The sequence below is a fragment of the Cryptomeria japonica genome, chromosome 6, assembly GCF_030272615.1.
Source record: "Cryptomeria japonica chromosome 6, Sugi_1.0, whole genome shotgun sequence".
Classification (NCBI taxonomy): domain Eukaryota; kingdom Viridiplantae; phylum Streptophyta; class Pinopsida; order Cupressales; family Cupressaceae; genus Cryptomeria; species Cryptomeria japonica.
Genome location: NC_081410.1, coordinates 538,308,710 through 538,336,585, shown reverse-complemented (window position 1 = coordinate 538,336,585; position 27,876 = coordinate 538,308,710). Strand labels below are relative to the sequence as shown.

The following is a 27,876-nucleotide window of genomic DNA, read 5'->3' as shown; positions in this document are numbered from 1 at the left end:
AAATGTTTGGATTATCATGAATGATGCAGAATAGGTGTGCTGACAACTTAAGATTTATCAATATGGCTCTGGATTTACTTCTTACTAAAAAAGGGGGAAAAGGAATAGGGTTCAGGAAATCTATTCTAAACCTAGGAATGTAGGAAGTGATGAATGGATCTAGTGGAATCAAACTAGGCAAGGTCTCACAAACAGGTATTGACACAAGCTTAGTGCAATCGTCTAAGGTGTACTTAAAGATTTTTAGGCTATCACCATCAAACGTTGACACCATCCAAGTTGATTCTTGTCAAGGGACGTGTAATAGTTGAAGTTAAGCTTACTTAAATTTCCAGTTGACCACACAAGGCGCACTTACCAGCGGCAAGAGGCTAGTGGGGTATGGAATAAGGATTCCACACAAATATATTCAACAAATCTTCCACTCAATCTAACATACATGAAAATAAATTATAAACTAAGATTCTAATCTAACTTGGAGGAATTGAGAACCATGAATGCAAATACAACACTTGAAGAGCAAAATCACCAACAATTGAAGAATGATTATGATTCAAATAGCTGTAGCAGATACCAACAATTCTACAAAAACTCTCTCCCTTACAAATGAGAGACAAGGAGGCATATATAGAGTCTCTTACAAAATGGATGGTCAAGATTGATTCAAGATTAACGGCCGAGATCATGCCAACAAAACCCTAGAATTGCCCTAATTAGGGTTTACATAAAAAATGGCGCCACCTACATATGGCCCAATAAAAAGATACCTAGTCATCAAATAGGAAATCTTCTAGAAGATTCCTTCCTGCATCTCTCTCTCTCCTAGCATACTCCAAGAATCTAGCCAATACTGAATCTAACTCCTCCATGGAAATGCTAGGCAAGGTATCCTATTGTAAATCAATCACGTCCAGTGAATCTGAGCAAACATCCGAAGTATTCTCCCATTCTGGCATGAGCTTCTGCGAACTATGAACATGAATCAACAAAGAGACCAAGTCGTCTATCCAACTCTTTTTCAAAGAGTCCAAGTGGCAAAAATACATAAATTTCATCTTGTCTCTTAATTTGGCTAAGTGTAAGCCACTAGCATCACTAACATCAACACCCAATAATTCCTCAATCAAAGCAAGGATCTTCATCTGAATGTCCTGAATTAATCCTTCCATCTCCATACTACTTGACTGGGCGTTCTCATCAGTTGATTTCTTCACAGCTAATGAACAATACCAGCCATGGAAATCGTATCTGTCTCCACTGTGCACAATGTTCTTGCTGACCATGGTGGAATTAGGAATCTTCTTCAAAGCGTGGAGGCGTGGAATAGTCTTGTCTTGAATAGGCCGGAATTCTTCCCAAACTCCCTCCAAATACTAGATTCTAAATGCGAGCCATGTTGTCCTATCATATGCATGGACAAATTGAGTAAGGAAATCATCTGCCTGCTTTATTGTATTCTCAATCCACTTTTCCACCTTCGAGAGTGTACCTCTCGCTGCCTCATAGTGTGAATGCATTCCATGGTCAATTGCAATAGGGGAAATAAGGGTGGGATTTTCACGCCTTATCCCTACAATATAAGTCTGATATTCTCTCCTGTGTAGCTTTCTTTCTCCGCAATCTCTCTGTCTAACCTTGCATCGATTGCCTTGAGGTTTTCACCAACCTCTTGAAATTCTTGCTTTTTGGATGTACGACCAAGGGCAACTGAAGTGATCTGGAAATCTATAGGAGTAGCAATGTCCGTTGTCACGCTTGCAATAGGAACAACAATTTGCGCAATCCGCATTCCCATCTCATCTCTAGCTATGTGCAACAAAATCTCCGCTCTCTTGGGTTCTTTCTCCTCAGCACTCCTAGCTAGGTAGTCATCAATGTCGTCAATAGGCTGCACCTCTATCATACTTCTCGTCAGCCAATCAGGAATAGCGGCCATCTCCATACCATCATCGAGACATTTCTTGATCAAGCCCTCTCAAAGCCGAGATAACATCATCATTATCGTCAGGATAATTCCTGGTCTAATCATATACCTCATTTCACAAACTAACTTCCAAAAAGATAGTAGGGGATCCCGACTGATCATCATTCTCATTTGGAAGTGCAGATGTCGTTGTGGCATGTAACTCCTGAGTTTTCCCTGGTAGTATCACTGTGTTGGAACATTGCTGAGTCTCCTTGTTCTGCTCTGTTACTTCAATCACTTTGATTGATGAGACACTGGCGGGGGGGGGGGTTGAAGGAATGATAGTCTTCTGTTTCTTCTTCACCTCCTCAATCTTCTTCCCTCTGGCCTTGACTTCTCCTGGCGTGTTCTTCCTTATCTTGGGAGCTTGACTCTCTTTGTCTGCATGAATACTAACATCATTGATAGTCCTTTGATCATCCTCGGAAGTAGACTCTTCCGACTTCATCCTTTCATAAGTGAAGGGAACACCCATATCAATTAATTTATTCATCTGTATATCTACCCATGCACGGGAGAAACTCAAGACCTCTCTCATCAATACATTCAGGTCAATCTCTTCTGACTCTGACCAATTAGGCAATAGGATTGCCTTCTTCATTTCACTCTCATACTGTGGATGCGTATGATCTCTGTTATCTAACACTTGATCATGAATGAGGAAAAGTCTACACTTCCTCATGAAATCCGCTAACATTCTGGACCACATTTTCTCTTCACTGCTTGCTCGTCTATCAGGTTGGCCCAATAATCCTCTATGTCTACTTTGTGGATGAACTTCTCTCCCCTGATCCTTCCAACTTTCTTGTTTGGATCAAATCTTTCTCTTTTCTTGTATGTAGCAAATCAATAGAATGCAAACTCCTCACTCGCAATGCTGGCGGCTATGGCAAACTGGCAAACCTCTAATGTCTTCCCAACTAAAATAGGGAATGTCATGCCTGTCCTATGCTGCCCTCTTTGAATGACATCAAACTTTAGAAGTTGTCTCACCACCTCCAACAAGATCATTCTGTCAATTGGATACCTAGGAAGTCTATAGGGTTCAGATTGAAACCCATGAATCCTAAGGTACGTGAAAGTGGGAAACTGAATATACCACGATCCATATTTCTCTATTAATTCTGTTGCCTCCTTGGACAATCTTCTGTGGATTCCACCTTGCAGCATCCGTGTGATGTACATAGTGAATGCATCATTCACTCTCTTATAGTCTTCAATTCTATACATGCTCAGCTGGGGGTAGCATTCATGACTCCTAAATTGTCCTTACCCATTCCTGACTTCACCCTTGCATAACAATCCTCTATATGAAACAAACCGTGCAAGCAGGTATACCAATTAAGAAGTCATGGTGAATGACTTGGACCGCTCTACATTTCTCAGCTGAAAGTCCAGATTGTCACTTATAATCTTAGACCAATTTACTAGTGTTCCTCTAAGACAATCTTGGATGAAATAGAACATCCATCCATCGAATATTGCTCCCTGCGGCATCCCCAACACTCTGTTGAGTAGGAATATTAAGTCACTATACTCTTTGAATTCTATGCACATGAGTGTCTTGGGAGCCTTGGAATGATGAGACCTAGGCTCAATCATCCACTCTTTGTTTATCAAATTCTTGCATACACCCATCTTCTTCGTGTATCTTTTTGTATATTCATCCTTGGTCACATCCTTCATGTTTGTTCCGCGTGGAATCTCGAACACCTTAGCGATAGCATCCTCAACAAGGTAGGCAATAACAATGCCCTTAGGAGTCTTGATCATTCGCGTGAGCGGATCATAACATCGTGCACACTCCAAGATAAACTCACTGCTTTGTATGGATTTTGGAAATCCAATGGCATGAAAAATACCACTCTTCATAATGTTCGCATATGTTGGGGAAGGAACTTGATTTCCAACTCCGAACATCCGCTGTCTCATCTGGTCCAAGTCTAGGAAATGCATGTTTGTATCTATGATCTCCTTCCATCTGGATGAAATTTTGGGCTTTGGATAGAATCCAGTCTCCAGCATCTTTAGTAGTTCTTTCCTTTCTTTAAATCAGGACTTCGACATCCTAACTGTACGAAGCTTGAAGTTAGACTTAGGAAAATAAATAATGCTCTTGATAAAATTCCTGACTTTCTAAATATTTTAGCTAATTAGAGCATGAAGTCAGGAAAACAATCCATACTCTTTATAGATTTTGACAATTAGATTCAAAGTATGACAATGCTAGGGCATGGAAACCCTCTATAAAATTCATTAATACCTCCTTATGCTTAGAAATTATGCAAACTAAAATGCAAAGGAGTATACCAGATCAACGATGGCTAAGGAAAGGTGTGAAAGGTTGTGTTTTCACCAGAGAAACGAGACTCGCCCGAAATCGCCCAAACTCGGCGAGTCCGAGTCCGAGTCAGGCCAAACGAGTCCCAGGGGCTCGGACTCGGACTCGGCCGAGTCTGGAGAGTAAACTCGCCAGACTCGCCGAGTTGGCGATTTTGGCTCAAAATCGCCAGACTCGGCGAGTTCTGAGCCCTAGACTCGGCTACTGGCTGGGTTAATAAAATGACCAAAAAAAAACATTTTAAAAAGTTTTTTTGGAAGGGCGAAATTTGACATTTTGGTCTCTTCGTCAGGATTATTTTATGGAATATAACATTTAAGTATCTTTAAGTTATATTCCATATATACTGTCAGGATGTTTGAGAGTGGTTTTGGGCCTCCAGGAGTTATATTGCAAAATCTAGTTTTTGGAGGATTCTTCAGTTTTCCAGACTTAGTCAAATTTCAGGATCAGGACATTCCAGACTTAGCCAAATTTCAGGGCATTTGAAGATCAGGATGACATTCCAGACTTTATCACTCACCAACTTGACCTAGCTTGGACCTTCAAGAATGATACTCACTCACCAAGCAAGACCCAATTAGCAACAAGAGCAAAACCAGGCCCTAAGGAAGACTCTCAAAGAAACCCTAATTCAGACTTGTAATAAGCTTTTTTGGCCTCGCGGGGTGCTGCCCCTTGACCTCGCCCTGTATCGCGACAGGGAGTGCGCAAGGGGCGCTGCCCCTTGACCCCACCTTGGGGGCGCTGCCCCCAAACCCCCGTCGAAAAATATGGGGGAAACTGCGTCGATAGAAGTAGAGAAAATTTAACCTCCGAGTCTGACATTGATTGGATCGACCAGGTAGATATGGAGGTTGAGACTGTAGCCATGGTAGAGGAGGAGCGGAGAGCACGAGCACAGACAGGAGATTCAGAGGCAGATAGTGACACGGATGTTCCTGATGTTGGTGAGCATGGCATGGTGTCACGGGGAGCGGCTATGGCAGTCGAATCATCCAGGACCTACCTTAGACGCCTTCGCAGGGGGCTGGGGCCGGAGAGTGCAGGCTCCTCTGAGCCATAGACTTGTAGTTGTATTTACCTTTGGTATTTGTATGAAACATTTGATGATGATCATATGATGACATGGATTTTTTATTCCATGAGTTTTGTAATATTGTATACATTTGACAATATTTATATATCTATGTTTGTTATTTTCTTCAGCTACAATTTGCGTTTATGCTTATGTGACTGATGTATACTTGTGTATGTAATCAAATGAGTCGAGTTTGATGATGTTATTGTGTCTTTAAGGTGTATTCAATAAAGGGTGTCTGAAACAAGTTTTAAATATTTAAAAATCTCTAAATTTCTTGAGTTTTTCACTATCCCGAGTCCAGCCGAGTCTGGAGCCGAGTCTGACGCCGAGTCCCGAGTCCGAGTCCGAGTCCGAGTTGGCCTTGCCGAGTCCGAGCCGAGTCCGAGTCCCGTTTCTTTGGTTTTCACACAAAGGATGTCTGAAGACACCTTCTGCAGTCAACAATGGAGGTCAACAAATCTGAAGACAACTTGAAAATCAGATTTTTAAAACATGTTGTGATCCTTCAAAAATATGCACAAACTTGATAAAAATCAGCTTTGACGATGAAAACAACCATATCCAGGAATGTAAGTGTGGCTGGTAAAAAAATAAATTTCTGAGGACAAGTCTGAAAATTAATTACTTCAAACTTACCAGCACCTTGCAAAGTAGTGAAAAAACCCTGAAAATGATAGAAAATAACTAAGGAATAACTCCAAGCAAAATCGCCAAAGTGGTTAGGTGGCTGGAAATGAAAATTTTTGAGAACTGCCTACCATGGAGTTTTTCAGACTTGCAACAGCGATAAAATGGTCTGAAAAATGCACTAAAAACTCCACAAAACACCTCTAAATGCAAATCACCTAAGTTGGAATTGGCTAGGCAATAAAAATTGAATTCTGAAAATTAAGTATACAGCCAATAATGGAGGTTCCAAATCTGAAGCAAACCTCAGATCTGAAACAAATCAGCGAGCTGGGAATGATGGCAGCCACCGAGTGTGAAGGAAATCACCCCAAACAATGGCACAAAACACCTCCCAAATGCAAATCGAAATTTCCCAGCTATGGCACCATTTTAAAATTTTGAAAATGTCTTCAATGGCAGCCACAATGGAGGCCTGGAACAGCAAGCAACAGTAGAGGAAAAATATCGCCAAACTCCCAAGCACTAAAAATCACCACCTTTCACCAAAAATTGCCAAATTTGGAAAAAATCGCTAAATCTGAAAAATGCTCTTCAATGGCAACAAGGGAATGGAACAGCAAATTGACAAAAAATGGAGGAAAAAATCCTCAACCCACCAAAAATCGCCAAATTTGGAAAAAATCGCTAAATCTGAAAAATGCTCTTCAATGGCAACAAGGGAATGGAACAGCAAATTGAAAAAAAATGGAGGAAAAAATCCTCAACCCAACACTTCACTTCAGCACTTTGCCAAAATTCGCCAATGAAGGAGAAAAATCGCCTTTCATGGAGACACTTGGCAGTTTTAATAATAAAATATTGCTGGAAACTCCTCTCTTATACTTGTTTTTGCCTATCACTTTCACCACACAAGCAATGTGGGATAAAACACTTTGCTTATATACTTGTTTGGTAAAAAACCAACTTGCTTCTAGAAGGTTAAAATATTAAATGCTTATTGCAAGTTATTTAATTTTGCTTTTAAAATTTTAAATAATCATTAATCATCATTTAAAAACAATTAAATGGGGCTCACTTATTAAATATTTCGATTTTAAGTCCAAATTGAGCCTCCAGGGGAAAATTGATATAAGTTGGGATTAAAAAATCCCTTTAAAATCATTTAGAATGTCAAAATAATTCCCACAAGGGAAAATCGATCTTAGCTTGGACAAAAATCCATGCAAAACTCCATCAAAATGCGCATAAAACACCCCAGGGAAAAATCGATGGTAGTCTGGACAAGGAATCCACACTCCAAATTCACTTTGTTTGCAAAAAACACTCCCTGGTGGAAAATCGACCTTAGTCTGGATGAAAATACGGACTCAAAACTCATCAAAATGCTCTCAGTGGAAAATCGACTTGGGTATGGACTGAGAGTCTGCACAAAAATCCGCAATAACTTCTCATAAAACATCCTGGTGGAAAATCAACCTAGGCATGGAATCATCCTCAATGTTGTCCGCACTCCAGTTCGAACTCCTGGTGGAAAATCGATGGCAGTCTGGAAAAATCCTGACACTTAGCCAAATCTTAGCACTTCCAGGGGAAAATCGACCCAGGCATGGATAAACAGTGGTGGAAAATCATAGCCAGTATGGATTTTGAGTGGGGGAAAAGGGTGGGTAGTCTGGAATATGAGGGGAAAAGCACCTCTAGCATGGAATTTGACCTTCTAACCCTTGGAATATGGATTTCCCCTAGGAATTTGGCATTTTAACCACTCAAAATCGCTTAGAAACTTCAAAATTAGATTGGACTTCTGCAAATTTTCCTAAGTTGCATGGGTACGGGGGTACTTGGAGACGCTGGAGACTGGTACTAGTACTGGTACGACTATTTTTTCAAAATAGGAGACGGGGTACTTGGAGACGCCAAATTTTTTTTCAAATATAATTTAATAAATTATAGAAAATCTGAAAATCTAATGACATTGAACTTTCAAAACAAGAATTAACATTAACTATGAAGTTTAGGATCAAAATGTCATACAATCATTGTGTCATAGTTTCAAACTGATTACATATTGTCATATTGAAATTAGCTTGATAAACAACAAGCAGATATGCAAAACAAAAATTGAAAGCAAAAATCTGAAATTTTATATCTATAATCTACTCTTCTTCGCCATGATCATCCATATCAAGGTCCTCATCTATGAGGCTCTCCAAATAGTCATCACTCTCGAATTCAGGTTCCTCTGATGGTGGAATAACTGGGGGTAAATCAGCTAGTCCATCTGCTTCAACCACTTCATCCACAATGGTTGCAACATCTCCATTAGGTGAAATTTGATCCCACTTTGCCGAAGGACCCTCATTGTATCCAAGATTTACACGAGAGAGAAGACGAAGTGAGCTATGAATGTACACCAGGTTCTTTGCTTTCTTTGATCCTAATTGGTTCCGCGATAGTGAATGAATGAACCCATAAGTGCTCCAATTTCTCTCACAAGATGAAGAGCTGGCTACTTGTGAGAGCAATCGTATTGCAAATGATTGCAATTTAGGGGCTTCACTTCCATGGTTCCACCACCACTCTATAGGGTCTTTCTTTACTTTCATATCATATATAGCTTCAACGGAACCAAAATCATCTCGCCCACGAGAAAATTTATTCCATTGAGTCCTCAAAAGTGAAGCATCCTCACCATGGCCATAATTCCTTTTAACCGCTGCCCAAAATCCTTTCATTACCTCTCTATCCTGATGTGGAGCCCTTTTTTTGGTCACTTTTGTATCATACCATTTAGGATTAAGGGCATAGGCAGCACAATGAAGAGGCGTGTTAAGTTTGTTCCACCTTCCATGTAACTTTTCCTCTATCAAAGGATATAGAGAAATATCTTTTGCATCGGTTATCTTTTTCACTCTTTCACACATGGAATCTATAGCTTCATAAACCTCTCCCAAACATGCCTTGTCTAAATCTGCAAATCTGATCACCTCACATATGGGCTTAATAAAGTCCACAACAAACTTAACATCAGCCCAAAAATGTTCATCAAGGACCATAGCTCTCACCTCAACTGCAATATTTGATGTAGATTGCTTCCAAGCTGCCCATGCATCACTAACAACCGTAGAACACAAAGCTCCTTTGACTTCACAAAGGCGGCCAAGAAGAATGAAGTAAGAAGCAAAACGTGTATCAGTAGGTTTGAGAAGTTCCACCTTGGCAAATTTACGATAAATGGCTTGTGTGTGGTGATGGTTGCAAATAAACATTTGTATCTTTCTACCCTTCTCTATGAGATCTGAAATCCATTGGAACTTGCCAATATCTTTGAGAGCATTATTCAATGAATGAACACAACATGATGTCCAAAATATCTGCCTGTGCCTTTTTTGCATAAACATGCCTGCTGCTTTACAAACAGTGGCAGCATCGATAGTAACTTGGACTACATGTGATGCCCCCACCTCCTCAATGCTGTCACATAGTTGGTTATGAAGAAATTATGCATTTTTTTTTTGCCCAGAACAATCTATTGCCTTCAAAAAATAAGGCCCTTTGCTACATGTTACCATGATATTAAGTAGTGGACTATTCCTAGCATCTGTCCATCCATCCATGACAATACTACATCCTTCTTGAGCCCACACTCTTTTCAATAGCGCAGTTTGTTCCTCTAATTGATTTTTTTCTTTATCAACAAGAGTAGTGCGAAGCTTCTCATACCCAGGTGGTTTATAGCCTGTTGGTGCATTATTGATAGCATGAACCATCTCTTCATAGAATGGAGAGCGAGCCACATTGAATGATATGCCATTTGCATAAAAGAATCGTCCAATGGCTGCATCAACTGCTTCTCGACCTTGCACATCAAACAATCTTCCAATGGGGTTTGAGCTGCCAATGTGTGGTCTTTTGAGAGCCGGTTCAGTTGCCTCACCTGTAGAAGTCACATCCACCTTTGCCTCTATATTATGACTGTAAGCTGCAGTAGTTGCCCCTGTTGTTGAAGCATGAGAGCTTCACATAGCAACTTTCCCATCAGCCCTTTCCTGTTCTCTCACAGCATCATATCTTTCACACTCATTTTTACAACCTCCAACACTATTACATGGCAGGTGGAGGAAATGAGCCTTCACCCTCGTGTAGGTACCTTTCCATCTCAAATCACAAAGTTTGCATTTGATAGTGGTTGTTCCACCTGATCCTTTTGTCCCCGGAACACGGTCAACATACTTCCATAGTGGGTACAACCCTTGTTTTCCACCACCTGACATTTTGAATGATGAATCTGAATAAAAAATAAAAAGTTAAAAACAAAAGAATATTAAATTTTGAGCTTACTGCTTAGTGCTTAATAATATAAAATATCTTAAAATTTATAAGTATACTGTATTAACTATCATAAAATTTCTAAGTATACTGTATTAATTTCAATTTTTTTTAATGCCTGTGAATTATTTTTTTGATTTTTCATGTATTTCACAGTATATATTTTCATAGTTTATAAAATTATAAGTTATAAAATAGTAGAAATATTGTATATTATATAATTTCATAGTATATTTTTCATGAAATAGTAGAAATAGTAAATACTGTAATACAGTAAACTGTAATACTAATACATTATAAATTTATAAAATTAACAAAATTATAAACCTAAAAACAATTATTAATACAATTGCAATCATAAATATTAAAAAATTATAAAACTAAAAAGTAAAAACAAAAAATAATAATGACAGTGATTATTCGATGGTATTTCACCATCGAACAGTCACTCTGAAATCATATTTATTATCGATGGTATTTCACCATCGAACAATCATTGTGAAATTGTATTTATTATCGATGGTATTTCACCATCGAACAGTCACTGTGAAATCGTATTTAATATCGATGGTGAAATACCATTGAATAATCACTGTCATAAAATGAATAAAGTTGGGAAAAATAAAAAATCGTATTCATGCCCAAAAAAATCGCAAACCCATGGAAAACAAGAAATAATAAATATTATTGTGTGGATTACTTGTTGTTTAGTGGTTTGCATAGATAATATTTGAGCTCGGAAATCCCTTTGCGTGGTTACAAATGGTTGTAACCCCCGAAAATCCCTTCGCGCAGTAAAAAGAAGCCTGGAAAAACAAATCACGCGGTTTAGACGTGTTTTGACGCGAAAAATAGACGCTTTTTAGGGTTGCGGCACTATTTTGACTGGCAAAAAAGTTGCAGAAAAGTCGCGTGCCACCTATTTTGCTCTTTATTTGAGCAGGATGTGTCGGGATACTTCCTCCCGTCTTGTTGATGTGTTTTTTATGACCGCGTCTAACATAGAATAAAGTCACCAATGGTCACCTTATCCTCTCTTGATCAAGATTAGTCTGTATGCTAGGATTACTTAAAGTTCAAACGGCTAATTCCCAAGGTTCCTTCAGTGCGTGGATGTGACTCAGTTGTTTGATGGGTTTGTTGATAACCCAAGGGGCCTTACATATGTTGAAGAAACTAATACAAGCTCAAGGATCTTTTGTACAGATGATTTGCAATAAAAGCTCTTGTTTTGGATCTTTGGACTTTGAATTATGCAGAAAGTAAATAGGAATAGGGTAGAGAAAGACTAAACTAAAAGTAATCTAATCCTATGAACAAAGAGATGGGATAACTTGCACAAAATCCAACCACGCTTCGCTTTGCTAGCAACGCACAACTATACGAAGGCGGTGCAATCTTCAGGGGGTGTGTTTAAGGATTTTCAAATCATCAAGAGAAACCATCAAATCGAACAACTTCTCCTGATAATCGAAGTTAAACATACACATATAACGGAGGCTCAGGCTAACTTTGCATGGTACGCAACAATCAGCTGCATACCAAAAGTATGAGCATGAATTTCGCAACAAGCAATCCTATCAAATCCAATTCGTCTAACAACATGAAAGCAAATCTAATCTATGAAGAGAATGAGACCATGTGAGCTCCAAAACAACATGAGAACACACCAACAATTGAACAATGTATTAAGTGTTTGCTTCAAAAAACTCTTAGCAACAATCTTTGACGATAGTCTCTCCTTTGAAGTAGGTGGAGGGATTTTACATTTTCCTATCACTTGTTCCTCCTTTGTGCCACCTTCATGATATTTTTTTAAATCTGCAATGTTGAACATAGGGAAAATATTGATCCCATCTGACAACTCTACCTCATATGCACTCCTTGAACTGTGCTTCTTCAAAATCTTGTAGGGACCAAACTTCTTCACCTTTAACTTATTGTAGATCCCCACTAGGAACCTTTCCTTCTTCAAATGAACCATCACCTCATCTCCAATCTAAAACTCCTTATACCTCCTTTTCTGATCTGCATTCACATTATACTGTAGATTTATCTTGTTGAGGTGCTTCTTCACCTCCCATGGCCTCTCTGGTACAAGTAATGGTTGATACAGCCTTGTATTCCGACTTACTTCTTCAGCCATCTGGCATACTCTACAACTCTGCACAAATTTCTTCACATCCTGTGATAAGTGAGGCCAATAATAATGCTCACTAATGATGGCAATGGTCTTCTCTCGACCAAAATGTTCTGTCATCCCTCCACTATGCTTATCCTTGATCAAGTTCCTGTTGACGTATTTTTTATGACAGTGCAGAATAAAGTTGCCTAACAGTCACTTCACTCTCTCTTGATCAAAGTGCGATTGCATGCTAAGATTGCAAGAAGTTCAAACAATCGACTCCAAGGTTCCTTCAATGCATGGACGTGACTCAGTTGGCTGATGTGATTGCTGGTAATCCAAGGGGCCTTACATTTTCATCATTCTTTCACTTCCTTGTTGTGGCTGGAACTCCATCATTAGATATGGCAATTCGGCGATGCTTCTGCTTCGAACAGACTAAAATGAACGAAAAATAAAGGGGAAAGGGTTTAGAAGGATCTAAATCTACTCCTAAGGGGAGTGATAACAATGAATAGTGCTTTGGTGGACAAATTCCAAATAAACCAAGCTCTGCTTCGCCAAGATCAACTACAACTCCGCAAGAACCGGTGCAATCTTTTGGGGGTGCTAGAGGATTTTCAAATCGAGAAAGTACATTTGAATACCCAAAAAACGATGCAATCCAAACGACCATCTACAATCGAACTTAGCACAAATTTAGAGGGTTCAAGCTAACTTTACACTACAACTTACAATCAGCAAGATGCAAAAAGTATGAACCATGGAAACTCATCAAACACCATTACATTCTCCATTGAAATCAAAGCACTATACTACTTCTACTCTTAAGTGAGGAAGGTGAAACCATGCAAGCTTTGAAAAAATAACTTAAATGGACACCATCAGAGAACAATGTTTCACTGTTATTATCTTAAAACTTATCACAACAATTTCATACAAGGCTCCCTCCCTCTTACAAATGAGGGGGGGACCCCTTTATATAGGCCTCAAGCCATGATTACATGCAAAACCCTAATTAGGGTTTGCCCTAAAGATTCGCCACTCAAGGTGCAACAAGGTGGGAATCGGCAATTAATAACCCATTATGCCCATTTACAATTAATTTAAAGAGCCTAAAATAGCGCCCACTAGCACATTAAATGTGCCCCATGATGTTGATTATGCCTAGAATATAACCAACACCATCATAAATGCCCATCATTCTCCTAGTGACGGCGACATGCACGGAGAATCTGTCATAAAACCATAAATGTGACGCTGCATGCAAAGAGATGCTTCATTAATTCAGCGTTTGTTGACTCGGTTGCCACTTGGTGGAAAAAACCCCGGAGAGAGAAAACTTCAAGAGGGAGAATCTCTGACTCTAGAAGTATTTTCTTGAAGTTTTTGAACTTGCCTTGCTCTGGAAAAGATTTTCAATGATTTTTCAACATCTCCTATTTTTTAGGAATTTTGCACAAAATAGGGTTTCAAGTCCAGGAAGAAGAGAATTCTCCTACGAATCCAAATCTGTAAAACTTTTGAAATTTGGATGTGATTTGATGCCCGAGAATGGATTTTTCAAATTTTTCCCTTGGGGGGAGGGCAATTTCTTGTTTAGTTCATCCATGATTCCTTCCTTGCCTTAGAAATTTTATCTTCAATTCACCCTTGGGTGTGATTTCTTGTTGTGGAGGAATTCTCCTTTGGAAAGGAATTTGTTCCTTACCCCGAGGAAGGAAACTCTTCATGCCTTAGCCAATTTTCATGATTTCCAAGAACTATGTCCTGCAGGAAGAAATTTCAAACACTTAGTCAATTTTTTACTTTTCCTGGAATTCTGTCCTGAAGGAAGGAATTCATTGTTTTGTGAATTGTCCATGTTTTCTTTTCAACATCCCTATTTTTTAGGGATCCTCCTAAAATTTAGGAGCCAAGTTCATTGGATGGAGAATTTTGCCACGATTTTGAATCTATAAAATTTCCCACACTTGGTTGAGATTTGGTGTCTAAAAATAGCATATTCGAAAATTCACCCGAGGGGAATTTTTCTTTTTATTCCTCCTTGACTCCTTGGATTCCATGCCTTACGCAAAATTTCAATTTTTTAGCTTGGGTGAAATTTTCACCATGCCAAGGATTCATGGATTTTCCCTCTCTACTTGGGAATCTCATTTCAGCACCTGATTCCAGACTTGGGCGCATTTTTGCTTTGTCCATGGACTCGAGGATTTTTCCACCTGTGAATGCCTTTTCCATTTTGGCGCCCTAGTCCAGTCTTGGGGGCATTTTCACTTTGTCCATGGACTCGTGGATTTTTCCACCTGTGAATGCCTTTTCCATTTTGGCACCCCAGTCCAATCTTGGGCGCATTTTCACTTTGTCCATGGACTCGCAGATTTTTCCACATGTGAATGCCTTTTCCATTTTGGGCACGGACTTTCAGTACTTGACCCATTTCTGGCTTTCTTTGTCTGCTGTCTGACTTTCCGAAATTAGAATTGTCTGTGAATGCCTAATCCTTGTTGCCTTGGCTGACTGACCCTGCCAGTAATAACTTTCCAAAAATAGAAACTTTCCAGGTGTCAACGTTAGATCCCTAGACAAGGTGCAGTAATGACTTACTATAAATAGAAACTTACTAAAAATAGTAAGTTTGATTTTTGGCAAAATGGCGACATTCCGGGACTCGAAAAAATCACTAAAAAATAGTGACTTTCTAAAAATAGAAAGTTGCTCCGTTTGGGCTCAAATTTTACTGGGAGGTCCCTTGAAGGGTCCTGATTCCAGTCGTATGTTCAGCTTTCTCGAAACCCCAACAGGAACCCCTAAAATCTAGGACAAAAGGCAAAAACCCTAAAAAAAGGACAAAATAGGGCCTCAACTTCACCAAACTTGCTCAAACGAAAAGTAGATTAAACCCAAATGACCCTCGAACACTTGCAAAGCAGAGAGACTGACAAGATTGCTGCGAAAAGACCCCAAAAACGCAAGCCAAAAGATCGGGAGGGCTTAAAAAGTAGGGGGTCGCCATTTGCAATGGGGTGATGTGTGAAAACGTCACAACACGTCTCCCACCCAAGTCTCCCAGACACACCAAAGCATCCTTCGGCGCCTCGGGTGCTGGATACGCGAACCAGCAGTGGATACCCGTACTAGGTGGTCAGGGAGACGTTTCCCTGCAACCTAGAAATTTTCCAAAAAAAATGAGCTAAACGCTAGGAAATTATCGGGATAAAGTGCGAAATTAACTTGAAATAATACCTTAGGAGCGAGAAAACAACTCCAAAAGGTTTGGGAATACCTTGGCACTTTAAAATCACTGATGCGTGTGTTTAAAAACACGTTAAAGCTCAAAAGGGTCAACACTTAGACAATTTAGGATCATTAGAATATCAATGTTTGCAACTTGATCCTATAACCTCAAAAACCCTAGACGGCACTAGGCATGATCAAAACTCCAGGACTCAGGCATGGGAGACACAAAATTGCCCACTAAACAGCCAAAACCCTAACCTAACAACGCAGAAAGCCGAAAAAGAGGGGGTCCCCATTAGCAATGGGGTGATGTGTGAAAAGGTCACAACAGGTAGTTCTTTAAGGTTTCTTCTAGATTTCTCTTGACCCGCTACTCTCAACTTTGGCCTCTATGAGGTTTGCACTATGGGCAAGTCCTATTTTTCCCTTCAGATCTTGGGGGTTCCCTTCTTTTAGCCCCGACTTCTCTTTTCATTGTATCTGAGCAAGGATATAGGGTTTTCTTCCTGATTCTTTCCCTATTGAGCTCTTGAATCAGTTATCTTATTAATATATATTTATGAGTGGCTTGCCACTTTTGCTTAAAATATATATATATATTTTCTACAATTCACGGGTTAAACTCTATTTTATTTGCTCTTTATAATCTTTATGCTATGGAAATGCCCTAAAGTTAAAATAGAGTTCCCTAAAGTTAAAATAGAGTTTAACCCGTGAATTATAGAAAATAATCTTTTGTTGTTTATATTCATATTACTGATTGCATAGGCAAATAATCAGTTAACTTTTTAAGAGGGCAGTCATCAAATACACCAAATAGTTGTGTAAGTCAGATCAAATATTAAATAAGTCTATGAAGTAACTAAGATCAAAAGTTAACAGACAAATAGTAAAAGTGAAAGCCATTTTGAAGTGATCCAAGAATTTCATTGTGATTGAGGCAGTGAGTTTTGTATGTTAATTCAATATTTTAGAAAGATTATCAAATCATATTCCACAATTGCAATGCTTTATATCATAGTAACAAAAATCATTTGGGGAAAAAATTGGCAAACCAAAAGTATAAGATTTTTTGAAAAAATGGGTGAGAAATTGGATTTTAAAAACTGGGAAAAATTTGTAGAAAAATAGTTTCTCTTTTTTTACAATTTTTTATGTTTTTTTTTAAATCCGATTTTTTCCTGATTTTTGGCCCTTTTTTTCCCGATTTTTTCGAAAAATCTTATACTTTTGGTTTGCCGATTTTTTCCCTAAACGATTTTTGCTACTATGGTAGAAAGTATTAGGAGGCTTACCAAAACAAATAAACAATTAATAGGAGAAGGCCAACCTTGATGAAATTAATGGGATCAAAACAAATAAATAATTATTATATTAATGCTGGCCGACCTAATCAAAGGGAGGTGATTGTTGGATAAAGAGGCATGTTGAGGGATATATAAACAAGTCTTTTGGTGGACATTAGAACAACAATGCATGGAACGACATTTCTAATTTCTGAGTTTAGAGCAGATATAGAGGAAGGCATCAAATAGGTGAGAAAAAAGAGCAAGGAGAGTAGATCGATCAAGTAGCAGCACCTATAAGAGCAGATTGACCCCTAGCATATATATAAGCAATCAGATTAGTAAATCATTGTTTATTGCAGGCTGTAGCATTACTGTTCAATTGTGGTATGCATAAATATGTGTCTTTTGTATGTTATGTGGGCTATAATATATGTTTAATAATGCATTTGATGAATAATCCCTAATAAATCAATATAGGCAATTATGTGGAATGACTAAGATTTCCAATCTGTTTGTCAATTTGCTACAACCAACTATGAGGTTAGGAAAGGAGTACAGGGAGGGAGAAACTGTTATGAGGTCCTCTTCTAAGCATGCCACCTCATGGTGGTGACAAATAGTCCCATGAGGCCAAGGGTGTGCAAGGAGTGCCCTGCCCTTGGGCTTAGAAGGGAGGTACGCTCCAGATACCCTATTGTGACTTCCCCACCAACTTCAATAATGGTTGATTATTGGAATGGTTTCAATGGGATCTCAATCATAGACGTGAATAAGGTGGCATGAGTAGGGAGAGTAGATACAAGTGTCCTCACTAGGTACACCACCTCGTGAAGGATGGATGGCGGAAGGCCACATGAGGCCAAGAGGGATGGTATATCTGCTCTTGGGCCTAGGGTAGAGAGTTTCTTTGGGTACCCTATCGTGTTCCCTTACCTGGGCCATTATGATTGAACCTAAATAATGAATTATAGATCTTATGCTATTAAGATGATTATGAATATATGTTTTCTAACCCTAGTAGTAATAATTGATATTATGTATTGTATTGCCTAACATGATTGCATGATGTCAACCCGGATTTATCTTGTTCAATAATTTAAATTGATAAATGATATCTCTAATTCTATTTTATTCCTTGCTTTGCTTGAAATTGTGATTTTAGGGCAAAAACTAGGGCTTTTACAAAAGGGGACATTACATTGAAGATACAAGGTGTGTGCAAAACTACCTTTTAATGAACAACCTTTTTGAATAATCTCCCTGTATCCAGAAACATGATTGTGATTTCTGCTGTGCATAACAGATATTAAAAAACAATATGATCTATTGGCTTTATTTTTTACTGTATTGTCATATTTTTTTATATTTTAGTTATCATCTGCAGCTGATGATCTCTTTGCATTTAACAGATTTTATGTACTTGCCTAATGATACAAACAGAAAACTGTGTTGGTTTATCTAATTATTATGTAATGATAATTTTACTTAAATAGTAAATTTCTTGTTTTCTTGCTTCTAGAGAGAAAGATGAAATTTTATCTTTCAGTTTTAATCTACCAGACTACCATGGATAAATGAGAGCATGAATTTGAAAGCACGTTTCAAAATGGCATTATTACCAACATGATACAGACAACCAAACATTACAGGATCAAACTAATTATGAGAGTTCATTTCAGGGAGTCTTGTCAGAGGAGGAACTTAGTGACTTGGAAAAGGAATTTATGGCATTTATCACCCGCGAGGTTCCTGTTGAAGGGAAGGACTTCTGTGACATGTCAGCAGATTATTCAAAGCCTATTGAAGACTTTTCAATAATTAATATTATGCTTCCATCAAGGTAGACAGCTGTACCCTTCTGTGAAATATCATAATGGATCCTGCAGCATAGGCAATTGCTTTAAAACAAGTGATATAAAAAACATCATGTCAATGAGCAGCCCTTAGAAAATGACATAGGTATAAAATTTCAGTCTTTATTTGTTTAAAATTGAAGAGAAACTAGAAGATGCCTGTAATGATTTGTGGGATGTTCAACTCAATTTCAAGTTCCTGATATTAGAGTCATTAAGCTTCTACAGTCTATTTAATTATATCAATGCTTCTGGATTGACCTCTGTATGAGAACTCAGGGATTGATAATCTGAATCACATTATGCTATTAGAATAATACTTCTAGAATAACTACTGAGCCTGATAAAGAGTTGCATTTGGATTTGAATTGTTGATCCCAAAATTTTCATACACAGGTCTTTCCAGAAGCATTATTCCAAGATCCTGATAATCTGATTTAGTTTCTTCCATCATTATCATATTTGCTTGTGTGATACCTAAAATATATAGGTGTTTAACATTGAAAAGTAGCTTTAAGTTTTGGAAATATTTTATTATGCTTTATTATGCAGGGAATATGTCATGTACTTGTTTCTTTTGTTATGACTGAACTTCTCAGATTTCTTTCGAGTACTTATAAAAGATGGATTTAGACTCTTGGTTACTGTGTATATTTATTTTTCTTTATTTAAAAACATAGATCAACAACTCAGGTGAGGGCTTGCTGACTTGCTAGTCTACTAGAAAAACTCTGCCGGTGTAAAAATATATCAGTCCATGATTGTTTGCAGGTTGCATTTGTGCAATTTAGAGTGAGTATTGATCAATTTAAGAGAAACTTGCAGCCGCATTTGAAAAATGGCATGTGCCATGAAGGTCTGTATATTATAGAAGGCCTTAACATGGTTTGTCCCTAGACTCTGTGAAGGGTTTTGCACCCAGACCCTTGCATAGGGTGCCATCCCTTGACCTTGCTGGCGGATTGCTGCCCCCAGATCCCTACTCTGGTTTGAAAAAAGAAAAACAATAAAACTTCATTTGGGCAGATGTTTCTCATGGATGAAACTTATAAAATATTAATTTGGATATGTAATACATTATCATATGACCTTTGTAAATTTAGTTTTATACATGTTTGTTAAGATTATTTTACAAATTTATGTGTTTTTTAATGTTTGGAAAATTTGCCAGCTTTTTCTCGTGTCCTGAGTTTGAGTCAAATTTTAGGCCTGCCAAGTTTTTGCCAAGTCCAAGTTATTGAACTATGTTTAAAACTATGGCCTTGTACATATATAGGTTTAGATTATGATACTGAATTTTTAGTGTACTTTTCTAAGTTTTGATTATGTTTAAAGCATTTTTAAGGTGTAGGTTTGACATTTTCCAACATTGTGATTGCTTGGGATACTAAATAAACCAATAAACTGTAGCTTAAAACTATCAATGTGGGTATAATGTTTAGTCACAATCTAGCTTTATTCTATGTGATTCGCTAAAAGTCAGGCATGATCTAGAAAGATGCCAATCTCCTTTATTGTTAGAAGATACCATACTAGGATTTCATTACCTTTGTGGCATCTTTTCAAATCCCCATTGTTGATGAAGATGCAGAAAATATAAAGATTAACTACCTTGCTTTGTGGCAGTGTCAAATGCCAAAATCTAATGAAGATGCAGAAATGCACACACTAAATAATATACCATATCTTTTACATAGATGACTCAACTTCAACATTTCCCAAATTTAATTATAGAAAAAGTGCTTTAAAGTCAAATCCATGTGTCCTATGTGACAGTTTGTCACCTTTGGTCTTTTGCTTGTAACCTAGTTTCTCTAGTTGTTGCTCTTTAATTGCCTTGGCCAACATTTATTTCTTCAGTTGTAATTACTTTCTTAATCAAAGATCTCATAATGTTGCCAAGGGTCGAATACTTTCATCCTTTCAGAACATTTCACTACTCAATGATCCAACCACCATGTTTGGTTCTATCTGCAATTTGTGTTTTTAGTATATGTATTCTCTACATGTCATATAGTGACATGGTTGTTGACGTGTCATTTGTTGATACAAATACAATTGCTAACATAGTCCACTGATATTCACATGAATAAATTGAAAAGCAACACCATAGCAGAACTCCACGTTTCTTTCACTTCTTTTAAGCTGTTGTGCTTTGAACTGTGCCCCAATGTGATCATGATAGAGTAGCTAGCAACAGAGCCTGTTATGGTCTATCAAGATGTGTTTATTGGCCTTCACTTTCTGTTAGAAATTTTTTAATGATCTTAAGGGAAGAATTGTGCTGAGTAACAGAATCCAAAACTAATGCAAAAAATGACAAATCAAAGCATACATTCTAGAAACAATGGATTTACCTTGGGAAACCTTTTTGAGAAAAAACCCAGCAACAACACCACTTTGATATATTTAATATTATCTAAAGAACACGATTACAATATACAAGAGATTTAACTTGTGCTAAGAGAGATCTTCATCCTTTTTTGAGTTGGACAAAATTCACCTTAAGAATCAATGCAACATGCACTTCTAGAGAACACAATGCACTTCACGAGTTGCTCTCCTTGTGATCAATCCAATAGCATTTGAACTTATATTATAATGTAAGAAACTTGATTACATTGAGGAGGTGACAAGGAATTGGGATCTAACCCTTGAGTGTGTTGACTTGGACATTATTGTTGCACATCTTGCTAGAAATATCTTTAGATGAGGCATCTTGTGTAGTACATGGCTTGTGGAAGTGGCATTGCAACTCATTGTGGTTCAAGTGAAAATGAACCAGATGTTGACTATGATGCTTTTGATGAAGAGCAATATGAAGATTATATAATATTGATTGTAATTTTCATTGTGTATTGACATTTGATAAATCACCAAATTATGATTTTATGAGCATTTTCATTTTTTGCAAATTTTGAGTTATTTAAATATTTTGTTTATTGGCAAAAATGAGTATCACTATTTTGTATTATATAATTTTAAAATTTTAAATATATATCTTATATATATGTATATATTCATATATATGTTACTATGTACATACATACATACATACATATCCAAACCCATACCCGTACCAAAGGCATTTTTTTTTCATATCACTGTGCTTGGTACCTATACTCGTACTTGCATGGTAACTTAGTTGGAAAGCATTCGCACATTATTTATTAAAGCATAGACAACATAGATAACAAATATGGGGTGATCACATGGAATTCTCAAGGTCTCACAAGGCTTTATTAAGGTTACACCACTAGTTTAAACATAGACTTGTCTTAATCTTTCCATTAGTGGATTAAGATGTTCAAACATCCATGTCATCATTGTACCAAATTACTTCTTTTTGACTTATATTTGCCACTTGTACTTTCAAGGCACATATCAACCATATCATGGAATAATAGCCAAAGCAACAATAATAAAACCAAGAAGTACACAAAGGCAAGACTCATCTCCTATGATTTAAATCATACATGGAATTCACCTCAATAAAATACACCACATAAGTCTCATAATATGAATGATTTTCAAATCATTCAATAGAAATGAGACATATGCAATACTCCACACATACCAATAACATGCTCACCAAACAATGTCAATAATATATCTCCTAATGATTAACACTCAATTAAATCCATAACATCATATGAAGTAATGACAAATGAATAAAGATTGACATCATATACCTAGATCTAATATCATATCAAATCATTAAAAAGGAAACAAGGACCTTGAAAACATCATATATAATCCTTGAACATTAATACTCCATTTGCAAGCTTCCGATTCACAATGGACAAAAGATGCCACAATAATGCATGCTTATTAAGCAAATTGTCAAGTGACCATTAAAGGCTTTGGGGCAATGGCAGAGGTTAATAGAGCCAATTCAATATGGCAGTGTGGCTGTGGATTTGATTGTGTTGCCCTGATTTCAAACATCCAACTTTTAAACTCTGTTGAAGTTAATATCAGGCTTGCCCTTAAATATGATACCTTCAAGAGTTTTCAAGATGTGTGATTATGCAGTTCGACCTGTTTTCATTTTTGAGTCCTATCATGAAGTGATGAACATGTGTCTTATTTTGTGCTACTATCAAATTCATTGTGAGCATGCATGTCTAGAGGTCGTTCCATGATTTCAAGATCAATCTTATGAGTTAGATCATAATATGCCCTGTGCGCCTACTCTGAGCTGACCTTTTTGTATGGGCTGAAATGCAAAAATAATTAATTTTGAAAATTACAAAGTGTTGAGAGGAACCATTTTACGAACATTTACTAGGCATCGTTTTGAGTAATGTGTCAAATTTCCATCCAAACCCAATTCACTGTGTGTGAGATTTTAATACTTCAATTTTCGTCAGCCCCCGTTCGGGAAAAGTTCAAATCTTGCACTCAAGACCCCGTCATGAAGAAATACCTTTGGGTTATGCTCACCTAGCCCCCGTTGATGCGTAGTTAAAATTTCGGAGCCAAATTCCTTTTCAGTTAGAAGTTGTGTGCGTTTTTCTAAAACAGGCTACTAGGTTTTGAATGGGAAAATGTCAAATTATTTGATAAAATAATTTTAGTATTCTTAATTAATTAATTTAACATTTTTCCCATTTTAATAACTTAGGAGCAAGATTCTTAAAAGCGCATTATTTCCTCAAAAATACTCAAAGCTTAATCCTCCTTATCATTCTGCACAAAAAATCTAAAACGCTTAACCTCTTCCTCAAGTTTAATGGTTAATCTTCATTTTTGTTTTGTGTGAAAAGCATTCAACACTTAACCTCTTTTCCAATACTCATTGGTTAATCCTTCATCTCCTTTTGCGCGAATAACTTGAAATGCTTAACCTCTAGTACATAAAAAATCCAAATACCCTCATCATACGAGGGAGCTGCCCCTCTCAAACGTAGAAGAAGATTGTGGCTTTATCGCAATCTCACCAACTGTTGGCACGGTTGTCACTGCTCTTCAAGCAAACATGGTCAGATTTGGAGAATCAATTGCAATGACAAATCTATTTACCAACACATTGACATATTAATGACAAAATATAACCATTTCAAGTACTGATGCAATCTATATTACATAGCGTATGATCCAATTTAGCCTTAAAATTAACCAAATGAGGTGGTGCATTGAAATAGAAGATGGCATACTGTTGACGTGTATTTTGTACACAATCATACACAGAATAAAATACCTAAAGGCATCTTATCCTCTCTTGAGAAAATAGTCTCTAACTGCTGAAGATTCGCGTAAAGGATCAGTTAGGTAGACTCCAAGGTTCTTTTAGTGGGGTCTCCACGTGTGGACAAGCTCCAGTGGTATGATGTGATTTGCTGGAATCACAAGGGGACTTACATTGAACTTCCGATCTGCTTTGCTGGACACAGGCTCTGACTAACTTAGATTAAAAAAAAATGGAAAAAGGATAAAGGCGAAGAGAGGATCTAATCCTAATACTAAGAATGTAGGAGCAATGACTTGACCTTTTGATGAAACTCTAACTAGATCTTGTTTTGACATCAATGGAACATCTACACAAGACTAGTGCGATCTTCTAAGGGAGCTTTATGATGTTCAAATCATCACCGCAGGCATAGATACCATCCAAGTTGATGCATATCAATGAAGAGGCGACAAATTGAAATTGAGCTTAAGCTGAACGATTCCAGTTGACTACGCAAGGCAAGTCTGCAATCAACAAACTGCTAGTAGTATGGATGTACGAATTCCACCATCAGTCAATCACATTCCCTCCATTCATTTAATCATCTACCATCTAAGATTGAAGACTCAACAAGAAACCATGCAAATTGCAAGAAAACGACATATTTCACCATTACTTCAATGAAAATGGAGTTTGTTTACAATCAATGGCAACAATTTCTTGCCTTGTCCTCCTATTCTACTCTAATTGCTATTCTATCAACTATATTCTAACTCTTCCAACTATTTACAACTCTCTCTAATCATCTAAAATTTTTTTTACAAAATGAAATGCCTGGGCTTATATAGTGCCCACAATACAATTTGATGGCTTAGATCAATTCAAGATCAATGGCCAAGATTTTACAATGAAAACCCTAATTAGGGTTTGTTACAACCATTACATAACATTTAATGCTTGACCAATGATAAAATTGTATTGCTTGGACACATGTCCCTTTTAGAAAAATCGACCAATGGATAGCCGGGGTAGGTACATCGGAGTTTGTGCCACCTTCCATGAGTTAAGTACATTGAATCTGGACATGCTGAGATGGACTTCACTGATTGGAGAAATGATGACTAGGACACCACCTCATTTGACACTTGGAACTCGGTGGATATTCATCTTGATATTGTTGAGAAACTTGCTTTAATTAATTCCTCTGGATCTATTTTGCTTCTTCAACGAGCCCTTGTTCTAACTCCTTGCGTCCTTGATGCGCAGGAAGATGATGTACCTCGCCTTGGAACGCTGGATTGGAAGAGGTCGCCCATGCCTTGGCTTGATCGTCCTGGCGAAGACCGTCCTTGATCTGGCTTGATTTTCCTTGAAGAGATCTCCATTTGATGCCTACACAACATTTCAAAATTAGTAACATGATTTTGCAATACATAACATAAATTAGAGAGCAAATTTTAGGAAACTTAATGATAAGTCCTTTATTAATCATTTCCTAAAAACAACTGAGCTAAGGCAAAACAAAATTCCAAAATTAAGGCAATGACAATCAAAATTCAAAATTAAAACAAGAGATCTTGCCATACCTTACTTGAGAGCTTAACTCTAAAATGCAAAATAAAGGAATTCGCCTAGGCAAAATTTGAAATTCGATAGTCTTGATGTGATCTTCAAAAGAACGTTCCTCTTATCAACTTCGCCACCCTTCAAGCCTTGGACGTGATCTTTTCTTCAAGTTAGCAATTTCGCCATCTTTGATATGTCATTGACGTGATCTCCAATGCCTTGGACAAGTTCGCACTTCCTTGGATAGTACTAACGCCTTCCTTTGGATATAAATTCGCACCTCCTTGAACACAACTTAGCACTTCTCCCTTTGAAATTCGCTCTTCCCCTTGAATGATCTTGGCGCCTTCCTTTGCATACTCCAAATCGCATTTCTCCTTTGTCTTCCTCAAATCGCATGTAAGAGATGAAAATGATGATGTGAAAATGAAGATTTTCACCCTCCCTTTATAGCGCTCACCTCATACTTACCTTAAGGCCGACTTGGTAATAATAAAGCAATTATAAATGATTTTTAATAAATAACAAAGGCCGACCTTCATAAAATAAACTCAAGCGCTCCATTTTTATTGCAAACAATAATTAATTAATTAAATTTCCTTGTTTATTAATTAATAAATTCGATTTTTTTTTTTTTTACAAGGCAAAAATAATTAATTAATGTTTTGCGCAAATTTTAAATGCCATTTTAATTGAATTTTCAAAGATTATCGATTTTTAGCATTTAAAATAAATTCAAAAATATTTGTTTAGCGCCCAAAAATGAAAAAGTGGGAAGATACGTACCTCATCGCCTTGGTCCCTGACTGAGGGACAGGAGCGATTTTGCTCTTGTGGGCCTCATTTTACTTCATCACCTTCGAAAATTATATTCAACGGATTCGCAATGCCTCCTTTCATTCATTCATGCCTTGAGATCGGTTGAAATTTGGCGAGAAAATCATCTACAACAAAAATCGCTCTGGTCCCTTCCTGAGGGACAGGAGCGAACTTAAGCATTTTGGTCCTTTGTTGACGTTTGATAATCTTCAATTTGTCTTCAACGGGTTCGATTGACCTCCTTTCTTGCCTTCGAACATAAAATTTGCTTGATCTTTGCCCAGATCGTACCTTATGAAGAACTTCGCTCTGGTCCTTCAGTGAGGGACAGGAGCGAATTTGACCCTCTAGGCAAAACTTCATCATTTCATTGTTTTTGATCAAGTCTGGATGTTCTATCATGCTCATTTCGTCCTTCACCATGCCTTTGATGTCTCGATTCGTCCAAACAAGGTCAGGAATGGCTCAACTAAGCATTTTCGCTCTGGACCCTTGGTGAGGGACACGAGCGATTCGCCTTGGTCCCTTGGAGAGGGACACGAGCGCATTTCGCTCTGGACCCTTGGAGAAGGACACGAGCGAAATTTGACTTTTCGCACTCTCGATCAGGACAATTTTAATGGAATATAACATTTAAGTATAAGTGACATTTCCTTCTATGTTTCTTCTTTCTTATACTTTAAGTTATATTCCATATATACTTTCAGGATGTTTGAGAGTGGTTTCAGACCTCCAGGAGTTATATTGCAAAATCTAGTTTTTGGAGGTTTTTTCAGTTTCCAGACTTAGTCAAATTTCAGGGTCAGGACATTCCAGACTTAGCCAAATTTCAGGATCAGGACCTCACTCAAGCCGGACTTGGTTATCCATGTGATTTCCCCGACAGCACTTCAAGTTATATTCATTTGATAAAATGTACCTCTTTGGACCTTTTCACATCGTCAAGACGTTAAAATCTTGCAAGGACAAAGCAAAATTGGATTTGTAGCTCCGGTCCTTCACTGAGGGACAGGAGCGATTTAGGCAATTAGCACTGTTATGGACGTCCCAAAAATCTTCAATTTATATTCAACGCATTTATCTCATGTTTTTCCTTGTTTTTGAACGTAAACTTGCCTTGACCTTTGTCTGGATTTTGCATAATGAAGGAAATCGCTCTGGTCCCTGGGAGGGGGACGAGAGCTACAAGGTACCTCGCCCTGGTCCCTTGGAGAGGGACAGGAGCGATTTGGTCAATATAGGTCATTCTCCTTCGTTTTTGCACCTCAAATTATATTCATTTGGCAAAGTATCTTCCTTCGGACGTCCTCAAATCATTAAACTTTCAAAATCTTGCAAGGACAAGACGAAATTTGAATTGTAGCTCCGGTCCTTCACTGAGGGACAGGAGCGATTTTCCTCCTGGAGGCATTTCTGTGCTCATGAAAATCTTCAATTTATATTCAATGGAAAGATCTCGCC

General features: G+C 37.7%; 1 protein-coding gene across 2 annotated transcripts in view; it reads left to right on the top strand.

Moving 5' to 3' along the window:
* LOC131030252 (uncharacterized) overlaps positions 1-27,876 on the top strand; it is a 152,748-nt gene that overhangs the window by 55,929 nt on the left and 68,943 nt on the right. Inside the window, exons 2-3 of one of the 2 annotated variants that reach the window (XM_057960981.2) lie at positions 18,167-18,216; positions 18,684-18,844. In XM_057960981.2, the coding sequence (XP_057816964.1) occupies positions 18,729-18,844 (116 nt within the window). In that variant the 5' untranslated portion in view covers positions 18,167-18,216; positions 18,684-18,728. The remainder of the gene's footprint in view (positions 1-18,166; positions 18,217-18,683; positions 18,845-27,876) is intronic. The other variant, XM_057960980.2, reaches the window with a different exon arrangement.